This window comes from Muscardinus avellanarius, assembly GCF_963383645.1.
Source record: "Muscardinus avellanarius genome assembly, chromosome: 15".
Lineage (NCBI taxonomy): Eukaryota > Metazoa > Chordata > Mammalia > Rodentia > Gliridae > Muscardinus > Muscardinus avellanarius.
The window spans coordinates 88330882-88346279 of NC_137801.1; the positions used below are offsets into that span (position 1 = coordinate 88330882).

A 15398-nucleotide genomic window follows, 5' to 3' on the forward strand; every position below is an offset into this window, starting at 1 on the left:
ATAGTTTAGGCTAAAGTTAAAGAGAAAAGACAAACTATCTTAGCCCAATAGTAATTGTTAATTACACAAAATAGTTATAGCTAAAAGCCTTCATACTTTAAAAGACTATATTCCTGTGTCTTTCTTTTCTTTATTGTAAGATAAGTTTTTAGCATAATAAGCAAATTTAAACAGACAGAAACAGGGAAAGGCTAAAAACTCACCTAGGGCACAGACAACGCCTGCTTTAAGACTAAAACCAAACAAAGCGGGCTTCTTCCGTGCAGCCCTCTGACTCTGTTAACCAAGTAACACATTTTGATCAGACTCATCTGTCCCTGTGAGTAAAGGCTCACACAGCAGAGGTAACTGGAGAGCCTGCATCTGCTTTTGGTGGGAAAGGAGGACCACTGGGTAAGCGGAATGGGAGGAAGGAGATAATGAATTCTTATACAGAATGCTCCGCGTTCAGAGACTTCAGTGTCTTACTTTGAAGGTGCTCCACTATGCTCTCTCTGATGTAGTGCTTTATTTCTCTGTCCATTCTTTCTACCTCTGTAATAATTAACTTTGCTTAAGCTTGCAGCAGTATAGGTCTGGCCATTTTCTTCTAAACTATAAGAACAAGAACCCACGTCGACATCTCAAACTGTTATGTATTTGCCTGCATATTTTCTGTCTTTATATATAAACTTCCACGTTTAATAACCCTAGTACATTACTTCAGATTATATTTGCATGGCAATAGGGTACTACGCCAAGCCTAGCACTCTTCTGTTGCTGTTTTCCATAGCTATAATATCTTTTGTTCTTGGGGTTGGGAAGATACGGCCTGAATCATCCCCAGGCCTCAGTCTGCAGACAGAAGCCCTACAGAATTGAGGCTTGGCAAGCTCCAGGGTTAATGGCGTTTGTGCCAGGGTCAGGAGCTGGGCTGTGCATGCTGGGGGCATCCCAGCCACAGCTGAGGCAGAGATGCAGGTCCACTGTGGCCTGACCTGGCTACTCGTGTTCTGTGCAGGATTCTGCTTGAAGAGACGATGCCATTGCTAAGAGCAACTCTGAACATCTCAGCACCGAAGCCACCAGCAAGCACTGACACCAAGGCTCCTGGTCTCAGCTGACCCCGCAGGGTGTGGGAGCGAGTGCCCAGCAGGAGAGGAAAGCGGACACCTGGGGCTGGGGCCAGACCACCAGCCCCGGTTGAAAGAGTCAAATCATATATCTGTTAGTGTGGCTAAGACTAAAAATACAGACAAGTGTCAGCGAGGACGCCAAGTGCCTCGTATGCTCCTTGGGCACGTAAAACACAGCCACTCAGGGAAGTCTGACAGTTTCTTATGAAGTTACACACGTACCCTCCTTATAACCAGTGTGCACTCCCAGGCCACGACGAGAGGAACGGAACCTTTTGTGTCAAGAAAAGAAACCTGCACGTGAATGTTGATAGCAGCTTAATGTGTAATCATCAAAAAACTGGGAACCGTCCAAATGTCTCTCAGATGGAGAAGGAATAAACACACTGTGGTACACCCACAAATGCAGTGTAAGGAAACGAATACTGACCGCACCTTGTGGAGGAGCCTCAGGGGCACTGCGCTGAGTGTAAAAAAAGCCGCTTCCAAAAAGTGGCATACACTGGGCAGCGGTGAGACAGAAACACTTCAAATCTAACCAAACTGTATACAATATATACAATACAGACATTGTTCAGTAGATGTGCTGTTTTGTTTGTTTTTTGTGGGTCCGGGGATGGAACCCAGGGGAATTCAACCTCCAAGCTACACCTCCTGCCCTATTTTTTTTATCTATTTTGAAACAGGCTCTCACTGAGTTGCAGAGGGCCTCACTAAGTGGCTGAGGCTGGCCATGAACCGCGATCCTCTGGTCTCAGCCTCCCTAATGCTGGGATTCCAAGCATGCCCACCGCGCCCAGCGTTTCCTCCATGTTAAAGGCTGACGGGTATGCCACAGCGTGTAAACACTGTTTTCCTTGCCCGCTGATCCGGCAACGGGCCCTGAGCTGATCGGCATCTCACTGGGCTTGTGTGCTGCAGTGACTGAGGAGGTGCCAGTGCGTTTCCATCTATCCAGAGGCAAAATTGCGGGATCCCACAGTAGCTACATTACTACTGAATTTTTTGAGAAACTTCTGTACTCTTTTTCATAATGTCTATACTAGCCGGGCGCACCGGTACACACTCGTAATCCCAGTATTTGGGAGGCTGAGACAAGAAGATCACAGGTTTGCAGCCAGCCACAGCAACTTAGCGAGGCCCTCACCAACTTAGAGAGACTCTGTGTCAAAATAAATAAAATAGGTCTGTTGGTATAGCTCAGAGGCAGAGTGTCCCTGGGATCAATCTCCACTACCACTAAGAGTAATAATAATAATATAATGGCTATACTAAGTTACATCCTACCGATAGTGTACCAGAGTTCCCTCACCACCTTTGCCACCTCTTAGCTGTGTGTGTGTGTGTGTGTGTGTGTGTGTGTGTGTGTGTGTGTGTGTTTTACTGGGGTTCCTGGAAGCCCTCTACCTCCGGGCTACACTCCCAGACCTATTTTCACATTTTTATTTGGAAACAGGGTCTCTTAAGCCAGTGCGGCTGGCTTCGAACCTGCACGATCCTCCTGTCTCCGCCTCCCAAGCGCAGGGATTACAAGCGTGCGCCACCACGTCCGGCTCTCTTATCTTTTTTTTATGAGAGCCATTCTAACTACTGTAAGGTAATTTTTCATCGTGGTTTTAGTTTTCATTTCTCTGATAAGTAATGATGGTATTTTTTCATAGTCCTGTTGGCCATTCATGTGTTCTTTTGAGAAATATCTGTTCAGGGTCTTTGGCTCCATTTGAGTTGGGCTATTTGTTTTCTAATATTGAGTCACTTGAGTTCCTTATACTGTGGCCATTAACCCATGTCAGCATGTGGCTGGCAAATACTTTGCCCCATCCCATGTGTAGACCCCTCTGTTGCTTCCTTTGCTGCTCAGAGGTTCGTCTTGATGCAATCCCACTGCTTGGCTTTTGGTTTTGCTGTCTGTGCTTTGGGCTCACATTTTTTAAAAAAATTTATCAGGGTGTGGTGCACAGGCTTGTAATCCCAGCATTCGGGAGGCTGAGACAGGAGGATGGCGGTTCACAACAGCCTCAGCTACTGAGTGAGGCCCTTTGCAACTCAGTGAGACCCTGTTTCAAAATAAAGAATAAAAAATAGAGCACAGCCAGGGGGGGAAGGTGCACACTTGTAATCCCAGCACTTGGGAGGCTGAGACAGGAGGATCGCGCAGGTTCGAAGCCAGCCTCAGCTACTGAGTGAGGCTCTCAGCAACTTAGTGAGACCCTGTTTCCAAATAAAGTATAAAATAGGTCTGGGAATATAGCCCAGAGGTAGAAAGTCCCTGGTTCCACCCCCAGTACCACCAAAAATAAATAAATAAGTAAATAAATAAATAAATAAATAAATAAATAAATAAATAAAAATAGAGCACAAAGGTAGAATGCCCTGGGTTCCATCCCCAATACCGGGGGGAAAAAAATCATCATTCAACCAACATGAAAAAGTTCCATCCTATGTTTTATTCTAATCAATTGACTTACAGTTTCAAGTCTGACATATAAGTTTCTAATCCATTTTGAGTTGGTCTTCGTAGATGCTCGATAAATGCAATGATACTATTATCATCAAGAGTATGGGAAACCCCCAAGCTTCAAGGTCAGATGAGAGAGAGCTGGGAGCGCTCCCCAACTGCCCGCCTCTGTCCTTCAGGTTCAGCACCTGCGCTCCAGGGGCCGCCGGACGCTCAGGAAGCGGAGAAGAACGGGACTCCAGGAGCTCTGCCTCCCAGCAACATCAGGACCCAAGGCCTGGAGGGCTGTGAAAACATCCCTCCACCCAGCAAAGCAAGGACATCTCGCGAGGGAAGACGGGGAGCACTTCCCACGTGTGCGGCCGACAGCACCTTCCTGGTGCGCTTTGTTTTGAGGTTGCAGGTGGTGACCCAAGAGGCTGGCGAGGCTGTTAGCAAAGTCATTGGAGGAGCAGGGCACAGCGCAGCCTTCTTAATTGTCTGGACACCCGGCGCTGGGAGGGGACACTTTCTAAATGGGTGAAGAAGCTTTATGGATACTGATATCAAGAGCCTGCTTGGTGCCCTGTGACTTTCCTTTCAATCCACATATTGTTGTGCTTTGGGCAGACGGAGACAGTCACAGGAGCAGCTCTCCGAGGCCGGGGCCTCCCTTGGTGCTGCCCCCTCCCAGAACGGAAAGGCCCGCTAATGTCTCTGAGATACACACGGGAGCCACAAGCACGGGAAACACCTCCAACCCACCACTGTCTCAACATCCTTTGGCCGGTGCATTTTCTGACCAGGCATCGGACAATATAAAAGAAAGCCACCTGTGAGGGGTGGTGACAGGAAGTGCTCCAGGGCCCTTTCCAGCCACGATGCTGGTTCATGGCTCCGTCCCTGCTCAGTAAACAATCTGCAGGTGCCCCTGAAATCCTGCCCGATGACGGCCTCTGAGCTGGGCTGGGCGTCAGCATTTCCCAAAAATGACTTTTCAGTTGAGGGTGAAGATAGGGAGTTTCTATCTAAATGTATAAAACTACATCTCATGCAAACACACACATGTACACGCGCACGCACACACACGCACACGCACGCACACACACATGTACGCACACACATGCACACACATGCACACACGCACGCACACACGCACACGCACGCACGCACATGCACACACACGCACGCACATGCACACACACGCGCGCGCACACGCACGCGCACACACACGCACGCGCACGCGCACACATGCACACACCCCCGCACGAGCACGCGCACACGCGCACGCACACACACGCACGCACACACGCACACACACACACACACGTGCGCGTATGCGCACGCACGCACACGTTCTTATTCTGGAACACTTATACCACTTGTGATGGGTGGAAGTGTGTTCTACCCTGAATTCATATTCTGTGGAGTCTGAAGGGACATGGTTCCATTAGGAGATGGGTCTGGGTCTGTATAGACGTGATCAGATTAAGTGAGGGCGTTAGGGTCGGCCCTGGCCCAATATGACTCATGTCCTAAGAAAGAAGAGACTTGAAAACCTGCAGCCACAGAAGGAAGACACGGTGGAGCCACGGGAGGAAATGGCCATCTGCCAGCTAAAGAGAAAGGCCTGGAACAGACGCCTCCCTCAGAGCCCTGCAAACGGAAGCCCAAGCCTTGAGAAAGGAGCGTGGGTTTCTAGCCAGCCTGATGTCACATGTGGAGAAGCCCTAGCCAGTTAGGGCCTGTCCCTCATTCTCAACAAACTCATAGATTCACCACTGGAGAAATTAGCCCTGTTCAAAAGAAAACCCTAGCACAACCCATGAAAGGAGGCTTCTCTTGGCCAAGTAAGCCTGTTGGCCAAACCAGCCACGAAGCCACCCAGATTCAAGAGGAAGGGACACAACTCACGCCTCTCAACAGGAGCAGCGCTAACGAATTCGGAGCCATCGCTAATCCTCTACAAAGGGTAACTAGGAAAGAGGAAGCCTGGGAAACCAGCGGCTCTCCAGCAGGGGAGATGCAGAGTAAAAAGGGGAGAACATCTCTTTCCAGAGGTAGGGAAGTGTGCCGGGGCGAGCAACCCCGGGGAGAGCCCGATGTGGCGGGCCTGGCAGAGCACGTGCGCAGCACGCATGGGGCCTGGTCTCCATCCCCAGCACAAACAAGCACACGAGAAGTGGCCATCGAAGCAATTGTTTGGGGTATAAAGTTAGATAACATAAGAGTGGAGGAAAAGACCTGAGAGTGGTTGTCCATGAGGAAAGGAAAGGAGGGGCCGAGGGGACGAGGCAAGAGACAGACCTCACGGTACAATTTTATTAAGTAGGTTCAGACCATATATAAATAAAAAAGAATTCGATTACAAAATAGGAAAATGGCGAACAAAGCACACAGTAAGATCCTCTTATACAGCAAAACAATGTCCGTGTGTGTTTATAAACTCTAGAAAAAAGAAGCGGAAAAGCCCTGCGGCCATGTTAAAGTGTTAAAAGTGGTTGGAGAACCAAATGCCCATTGACAAATGAACAGAGAAGCAAACTGTGGTATAGACACCCAATGAAATATTATTTGGCCCTAAACAAGGAGGCTCTTTGACGTGCTACAATATGGATGAACCTTGAAAACAATATGGAAAGTGCACTAAGCCAGTCACAGAAGGACAGACGTACGACTTCTCTCTCATGGAAGGAAAGTACGACTGTGGTCGCCAAGGCCCAGGGAAGCAGCGACGGGAGTTCTGGGTTCAAGGGGCAGAGTTGCGGTCTGAGTAGGTGGGCCAGCTCTAGAGATGGGAGGCTGGCAGAATGGATACAGCACCATCACTGCGCACCGAGAGTGGGCAAGACAGCGGCAGCCACGCTTTGTGTACTTTACCACCATCTTTATTTTTTAAATTTATTTTGTGTGTGTGTGTGGTTCTGAGGATGGAACCCAGAGGCCTTCTACCTCCAGGCTATATTCCCAGACCTATTTTATATTTTATTTGGAAACAGGGTCTCACTAAGTTGCTGAGAAGCCTCACTCAGTAGCTGAGGCTGGCTTCGAACCTGTGCGATCCTCCTGTCTCCGCCTCCCAAGCACGGGGATTACAAGGGTGCACCACCACGCCCGGCCTTACCACCATCTTTAAAAAGTGGTCAGAAGCCGGGCATGGTGGCACACGCTTGTAATCCCCACGCTTGGGAGGCAGAGACAGGAGGATCACACAGGTTCCAAGCCAGCCGCGCTGGCTTAAGAGACCCTGTTTCCAAATAAGAAAGTATAAAATAGGTCTGGGAGTGTAGCCCGGAGGTAGAAGGGTTTCCAGGAATCCGAGTACCACAAAAAAAATAAAAAAATAATAAAATTTTAAAAAGTGATCGGGCGGAACATTGGGGACTTTCAAGCTTTCCACATTAATTGGCTCTTCACAGTGAAGAGCTTCTCACGGACACACTTGTGTGGATAAATAAGACTGAGGGTCACTCGCGGAAAGGAAGAGAAGTTTGAATTGCTCTAAGGGAAAAGGGAGGAATGGGAGGGGGAGGAAAAGGAGGGGAAGGAGAGGAGGGGAAGAAGAGGAGGGGGAGAGGAAGGGAAGAGGAGGCAGGAGGAAAGCTGCCAAGACAGGAGAGGGGGCGGTGGACAGGCACAAGGAGGGCTTGGGGAACAGACCGCGGGGAAGGCTCTCTAGCAGTCTGGCTGAAGGCTGTCTGCTGCTCGCCATGTCCTCTGGTGAGAGCGTCTGTGTGCCATTAAACAAAGTCAAAACTTTTGCAAGCCTGTCTTATCGCCTTTACACATTCCCTGCAAACCCTAGGAGAAGCACGGTGGTCATTCTCTAAGGAAACCACTGAAGCCGGGCCCTTCACCGCACAAGAGGTTTATCTGGCTCACCGTCTGGATGTCCAGGGCACGGCACCAGCTCTGTGGACGGCGTCACAGCCAGGGAAGGAGAGTCGCATCCCAGTGAAAGACCAGTAACCAGAGAATGGGGAGAGCTACTCCGTGACCTCCCTTTGGCTTCACTTCTTAAAGGCCCATCGTGTTTTGTTTTGTTTTGACTTGGTACTGAGGATTGAACTCAGGGATTGAGGATTGAACTGAGGATTCTACCTCCAACCTACACTCTCAGCCTTAAAAAACAAACAAACAACAACAAAATGGGGTCACACTAGGTTGCAGAGGGCCTCCCTCAGCTGCAGAGGCTGGCCTTGAACCTGCAATCTTCCTATCTCAGCCTTCCAAGTACTGAGATTACATGTGTCTACCACCATACCAGGCTTAATATCACCATGCCAAGGACCAAGCTTCCAACATATGAATCCTTGGGGGCACAAACCACACCCAAACCATAGCAAGCCTTAAGTCACCCAGATTCCTCTTGTGGCCACAGCAAATGGAACACTCTCATTGTGCACACAATAGGCCAGGTGGCCCTCCCAGAGTCGGGGACGGGCTCAGGGGTTGAAGGGTGTAAAGGCGTCACCTAGCAGGCTCATCTCTGAGCGGGGAGGCCATCCTTGGGAGGGGCCTGTGTCCATACAGTTCCTGATGTCCAGCAGTGCCAGGGTGAACCCCGCTGAGGACACGGGGCTCGCCCTGGCACTGTGTGCAGGAGGTTTCACAACCTCTTTTCTCTTGGAAGGAAACCTGTGTGCTGGGCCCTTAAGTCCTGAGTGTCTGACCCAGCACAAAGCGCACTGTGCACACAGCACTCAGAACAAGGCTGCCCAACGCTCCCCACCCCGACACCTCCTTCAAAGTGAGGCGGAGGTGGTGGGGCGGCCACCGGAAGCTTGACATGGTCTCCGTGGATAGACAAGCCTTATTTCTGGTCTTCTGTGGAGCATTTTACATTATCAGAATGCTAAGGAGAAATGGTACCATTATTTTCTGACCTGAATAAGATTACACCTGAAGGGACAATATGGACTTTCAAGTAGATGTCAGCACCTCTGACCCTTCGGGGGAAAGGATCTGAGCTGCCGTCAACGCTGGGAAGTAAGCACACAACAAACGGAGAGAGTGGCCAAGTGTCTGTCCGGGTGACGAGCTTCATCAACCCCCACTCCCTCTGCTTCTCCTTGGTGTCACACCCCAGCCAGTGTGTTCTGAATATCGACTCGACAGTTTCTTATTCAATCTTGCCAACAACCTAGCCGTGCAAATATTGTCCTAGATTTGTTGTTGTGGGCTGGCTGGCTGGCTGGCTGGTTGGTTGCTTGGCTCACTGGCTGGATGGCCGGCTGGATGGCTGGCTGGCTAGCTGGATGGATGCATGCATGCATGCATGGATGCATGGGTACATGGATGGATGCATGGATGGATGGCTAGTTGGTTGGTTGTTTTGTTGCTTAGCTGGTTAGCTGGCTGGCTTGTTGGTTGACTGGCTGGATGGCTGGATGGCTGATTGATTAGCTGGCTGCTTAGTTGGCTGGTTGGTTGGTTGGTTGGTTGGTTGGTTGGTTGGTTGGTTCTCTAGCTGGCTGGTTAGTTAGCTGGTTGGTTGGTTGGTTCATTGGCTGGCTGTCTGGTTGGTTCTTTAGCTGGCTGGCTGGCTGGCTGGTTGGTTGGTTTGTTGCTTGGCTGGCTGGCTGGCTGGTTGGTTGGTTGGCTGGCTGGCTGGTTCTCTAGCTGGCTGGTTGATTGGCTGGCTGGCTGGCTGGCTGGTTTGTTGCTTGACTGGCTGGCTGGCTGGTTGGTTGGTTGGCTGGCTGGCTGGCTGGTTCTTTAGCTGGCTGACTGGCTGGCTGGTTGGTTGGCTGGCTGGCTGGTTTTGCAGTACTGGCAATGGAACCCTGGACTGTCTTTATGCTAGGCAAGTGCTCTACAACTGAGCTCAGTACAGCCTCAACCACAAGCTCAGGGAGGGGAGAGAAATGGCCCAGTGGTCATCACACAGGAAGTCGGCAACCAAGTTTTCCCTCTGTCCCCGCTCAGAGGTGTAGCCCACAGGGAAATGCCTTTGACCTCACTGGAAGCCACAGCTTGGATCTTAGAAATCGATTTCATTTTTTTTTTTTTTTTTTTTTTGTGGTACTGGGGATGTAACCCAGGGGCCTTCTACCTCCGGGCTACACTCCCAGACCTATTTTATATTTTATTTGGAAACAGGGTCTCTTAAGACAGCTGAGGCTGGCTTCGAAACTGTGTGATCCTCCTGTCTCAGCCTCCCAAATGCAGGGATTACAAGTGTGCACCAACATGTCCGGCCAGTTTCATATTTTAAACTGCAGTTATCTGAATTTATTATTTTTATTTTTATTTTTTTTTATTTTTTGCAGGTCTAGGGCTGGAACCCAGAGGCAACTGACCTCCAAGCTATACCTCCTGCCCAATTTTTTATTCTTTATTTTGAAACAGGGTCTCACTGAGTTGTGAAGGGCCTAAGTAGCTGAGGCTGTCTATGAACCACGATCCTCAGGTGTCATCCTCCTGAATGCTGGGATTATAAGCGTGCGCCACCACACCTGGCTAGTTATTTGAATTTAAATGGCAAATCAGCAACAGCGCAGTAATAAACTGAAAAGACTGGGGAATAGAGGAGCAGATATGTGTATATAAGCCCTATGACACTTTTAAAAATTAGGTCCCCAGCCGGACGTGGTGGCGCACACTTGTAATCCCCGCGCTTGGGAGGCTGAGACAGGAGATCACACAGGTTTGAAGCCAGCCTCAGCTACTTAGTGAGGGTCTCAGCAACTTAGTGAGACCCTGTTTCCAAATAAAATGTGTGTGTGTGTGTGTGTGTGTGAGAGAGAGAGAGAGAGAGAGAGAGAGAGAGAGAGAGAGAGAGAGAGAGAGAGAGAGAGAGAGAATGGTGGCCTGGAAGTAGAAAGCCCCTGGGTTCCACTCCCAGTACCACCAAAAAAAAAAAAAAAAAAATTAGGTCCCCAGGCTGGGTATAGTGGCACATGCCTATAGTCCCAGTGCTTGGGAGCCTGAGACAGGAGGATTGCAGGTTCAAGGCCAGCTTCAACAACTTAGCAAAACCCTCATCAGCTTAATAAGACCCTGATTCAAAATAAAAAACAGAGTTGTAGCTCAGAGGTGGAATACCCCTGGGTTCAGTTCCCAGTACCACACACACATACAGACAGAAATAAATAAATAAATAGGTCCCCAAACAGTGTTTATTTTGTTGGGTTATGTTAGGATAAGCCGCCCAGTCATGCCAAAGATGGCACCTCTCCGGCCTCTCTTCCGGATTGTGCTGGCTACCTCATAGCCAGACAAAGGGGCCATGGGATGCCCAACAACCAGGCCTCTGACAACACTCTCACTGGGGTATGAACCATCCAATCAGTAAACGCCCCGTACTTTGTGCAATCTTCCACCGTGAGCGTAAGCCCCCTCCTCCCAGCTGCCTGATATAAAAGAGAGCTGGGCTGTCTTAATAAAGCTTTTGCTTGCTTGCTTATCTCCGTCAGCTGGCCTTGGGTCTTTCCTGAGCCGACCCTTCAGGTTATATCTATTGATAAATTTTTTCTAGTATTCAAATCAATTTTTTTTTTGCAGTACTGGGGATGGAACCCAGAGATCCAAGCTACACCCTCAGCCCTAATTTTTATTCTTTATTTTGAAACAGGGTCTCATTGGGGGACCCTCAGAGGGCCTCAGTAAGGATAGCTGAGACTACTAAGGCACTACGTAGCTGAGGCCCACGAACCGCGACCCTCCTGTCTCCGCCTCCCAGATGCTGGGATCACAAGCGTGCCCACCACGCCCGGACTATTTAAATCATCTGAAAGTAGCAGCAAGAGCCAGGTGTGGGAGCACACGCTGGTAATCCAGTACTGGGGAGGCTGAGACAGGAGGATCACAGGTTCACACTCAGCCTCAGCTACTTAGTGAGCCCCTCCACAACTCAGTGAGACCCTGTTTCCAAATAAAGAATAAAAATAGGACTGGGGGTGTAGCTCGGAGGTAGAGTGGCCCTGGGTTCAATCACTAATACTACAGAAAAAAGAAAACAACAGCAACAAATCAATTAAGCGCACCTTATGAAAATAACCATTCTCCAAAACGAAGTTAAGAAGAGCCATGTTGTTCAGTATCTACAGATCCCTTTAATGTCTCTTAAGAGAAGACATGGATTCTCATGTCTGCATCAACATTTTCTCTGTTGGAACACTTTACATCATGATGTAGCCCCTGGAAATTGCCACAGTACATTAGTGAGCGGCTAAAAGTGGGGTGGGGGGAGTGTGCCAATAACATCTTAAGATTCCTATAAAAGAACTGAACCTGGTGAACCACCTCGAGTTCCTGGGTAGCCCTGGGGCGCCTGGAGCACTCTGAGGACCATGGCTGAAAGTACTGCGTGGGAGAGGGGATGGGGCGCCCCGCGACTCCGCACCTCTCCCTTCACAGCTGCCCTAAGCCTCACCTCCCCACGGGGAGCCCCAGGGCAGGAGCCCTGCTCCTTCTCCAAGTACACCTGGCTTCTACACAAGCCACCCACAGCTCGGCTCGTTCTTGAGAGAGAAGTTAAGCTCGAGCTGACTGGGCATCTGCGAGTCGGTTCCCCACTGACACCCTGGTGGGCTGCGGAGGTACCAAAGGACACTGTGGGCCTGAGGCCCCTCCGCAACCAGGTAGCCCTGCTGCTGCTCCCGCACACCGCACGCCTGTGCTCTCAGGAGGCCCTGGGAGTCACCCCACCCCAACGCCCAGACACCCCAGGCAGGGCCAGGTGCCCCGTTCTCCACCCCTCTCTGGTGTCCTGTTCCTTTGCCCCACAACCCAGGGACAAGAACTCAGGACGCCCAGGAGTGGTCCAGCCACAGCTGTCTCAGGAGCGCGCCTGCCGCTGTCTCCCACCCATTCTCCTCCAGGACAGAGCTGGGGGGACCCTCTCTGGGCCAGCGGAGAGGCTGCACCCACACATCAGGGGAGGGAGCCAGGCCCTGCAGCACTCTCTTGCCCCCCCCCCTGCCTGCAGGGACGCGGGGACCCAGGGGAGTGCAGCAGGCGGAAAGGCTACCGCTTACCTGCGCTGGAAGAGCGGGCAGCTGCCCAGCAGCCTGCGCAACTCGTTCTTGAGGCTCCCAAACTCGCCGTCCAGGTAGCGGCGCAGGGACGAGTCCCCAAGCCCCAGGTCCGGTGCCAGCTCCATCTTGTGTCCTGGCCAGCAGCTGCCTCTCCGTGCCTCCTGGGAGCGCCCAGAGCCGGGCCTGGCGGCACGCCCTCTTTATCTCCTCCTCCACCTTCTCCTCCCCCTCACCTGCCTGCCCCCTCCCTCCTGGACGCCCACCAGCGCTGACAGCTTGTGCCCCAGGACTGGTCGCCATCGGTGCCCCTCTACTGTTCACCCCCCGCCTTTGGGGGGACCACACGCTCACCCCAGCCCTTTCCCCACTAGACAGTGTAACTCCAGGTTTGTGGGCCACAAGAAGTGTTAGATCCAGAGTAGGGGTGCGGTCAGGAGGATTGGGGCCATTTCCCCGACTGAACAGACCACGCTGTCCCTCTGCCTGGCTCCCAAGGTCCGCGATGGCTGCCCCCCAGCCAGTCCCCACCACCTGGCTGGCATGATGTGACGTAATCAGGAGGGAGCCCGCGTCCACAGCCCAGGAGTGCGCTGGATACAAACACCCTTCATCTCCAGGAGCCTCCTGCAGTGTCTCATCATGCCAGGGGAAGGTTGTGTGGCTAAGTGGGAAGTGTGCCTCCCTCCTTCCAACCCGTGTGGCTAGGTGGGAAGTGTGCCCCCATCCTCCAACCCGTGTGGCTAGGTGGGAAGTGTGCCTCCATCCTTCCAACCCTCGCCCTTCCCTGATCCTCCTTTAAATGCACTTCCCAGCACGACTTGGCTGAACGCGCCCTGCTGTTGTAGGTTAGGAGACGCCACCTGTATGGCATCTCTAACAGATTACCACAGACTGACTGCTCTCACACAGCACGAGAGGTCAGAAGTTCAGAATGGATCTTCCAAGTTTAAAATCAAGGTGTGGAGCCGGGTGTGGTGGCGCACACCTGCTTGTAATCCTAGCGTTTGTGCCTGTCATCCCAGCCTTCAGGAGGCTGAGACAGGAGGATCGTGGTTCGCGGACAGCCTCAGCTAATTAGTGAGGCCCTCTGCAACTCAGTGAGACCCTGTTTCAAAATAAAGAATAAAAATAGGGCTGAGGGCGTAGCTCTGAGGTAGAATGCCCCTGAGTTCCATCCCCAGTACCCAAAAAATCAAGGCATAGGCGGGACTCCATTCCTTCAGGAACCCCAGGGGCATCAGGTCCCCACCCAGGCTTCTAGGAGCCAAAGCGTCCTTGGCCCCGCCCTGCCTGTCTTCAAAGTGCACGGCTCCGGCTCGGCTCCCACCTCCACCTTCTTTTGGCTCTGGCCTTCTGCTCCCTCTTTTAAAGGACTCATTTACTTGGATCCCCGTCTGGGAAATCCAGAATAATCTTCCATCTCAGCCCCATTAATCCCATCACCAATGTCTCTCTCGCCGCCGACGGCAGCATGTCTCAGGTTAGCAGGAGTGGGACAGGACATCTTTGGTGGCACCATCTGTCTTTCACTCTGCAGCTGCAACGGCCAACCAAAGGCCGCGACTGGAGCCTTGCCGTCAGAGGGCAGGCAGAGCCGCAGCCCCCTCCCCAGCCTCCCAAGACTGCAGGCGTGCAAAGCCCACCTCTGAACGGTTTGCAGAAGCTCTTCTTGGTCTGGGTGGTTCTGTGGTGTAGCCGGGGCGGAGGCCATAGTTTAGACTCAGTGGTTCTCAGCGCAGGGTGGCTTGCGCATCGCTGGGACAGTGGATGGGATTCAAGCGGGGTGAGTGAATATACTATTGTGTCAGTGTTGGTTGGTTTGATTCTGATCATCCTTCTATGGATGTGTAATGGGATGCTCTTGCTTTTAGGAAAAGCTCCAAGTGTTTCTTAACTGTGTGTGTGTGTGTGTGTGTGTGTGTGTGTGTGCGTGCGCGCGCGCGCGCGCGTGCACGTGTGGTGCTGGGGATGGAACCCAGGGGCATTCTACCTCCAAGCTACACCCCCAGCCCTATTTTTTAGTCTTTGTTTTGAACCAGGCTCTCACTGAGTTGCCAAGGGCCTCCTAAGTAGCTGAGGCTGTCCTTGAACCTCGATCCTCCTATCTCAGCCTCCCAAATGCTGGGATTACAAGCGTTGCCCACCACGCCGGCAATCTAAGTGTTTAGGGGTAAAGGGTTCAGGGGTAAAGCTGTTGGCTTCACGCTGTGATGTGCCTGGGCCCCGCCTTGGGAGGAGAGGCGAAGCCCTCGGCCAGGACCAGCAGAAAGGGGTCCCACTGTGCTGGTTGTGCGCCTCAGGCCAGCAGGCTTCCTGTAAGAGGCACCAATAGGCGAAGGACCAGGAAGGTGAACTGGCCTGCCGAGGGGTGTGTAGAGCCGGGGACATCCCGCATGCACTGCCCAGGGCTGGCCCACCTCTGAGTCACCCAGGTCACAGGACTGGCCTGAGGGCCTTGGCAGACTGTGTGGTACAGCTTTTATGGAGGCCCAGGGCACAAACATTCTGAGCCAGGGCTGGGGTGTGGGCAGGCACAGCCTGTTCTCATGGGTGCTTTGGTGTGTTTTGCGGAGAGCGTGGAGCCACAGCTGTGCGTGCTCAGGGACCCCGGGGCTTGTCCAGTCAGTCCCTTCTTTTCAGATGAGGACACCGCAGGGCACAGCCTCTGGTCATTTTGTCACTGTGATGAAGTGTGAAGGGAGGAAAAAGGGGAAATTTGGGAAACTAATTTGTAGCCGCCCCTGGGCTCCCCGCGACCCCGGTGAGGGTTTCTGGCACCCTGTCAGCAGGCTCAGCTCAGGATGGCCTGGCCCCACGCACCTGCCCATGCAGAGCTGTGGCCCCTGAGCCGCCGGCCTCCTTCCG

General features: G+C 52.0%; 1 protein-coding gene across 1 annotated transcript in view; it reads right to left on the reverse strand.

Moving 5' to 3' along the window:
* The window catches only part of ACOXL (acyl-CoA oxidase like), a gene marked incomplete at both ends in the record, with an annotated part of 233611 nt that extends 220953 nt beyond the window's left edge, over window positions 1–12658 (reverse strand). The window contains one exon of the mRNA XM_080711449.1: window positions 12534–12658. Within this exon, the coding sequence (XP_080567575.1) occupies window positions 12534–12658 (125 nt within the window). The remainder of the gene's footprint in view (window positions 1–12533) is intronic.
* Between the last annotated feature and the right edge of the window lie 2740 nt (window positions 12659–15398).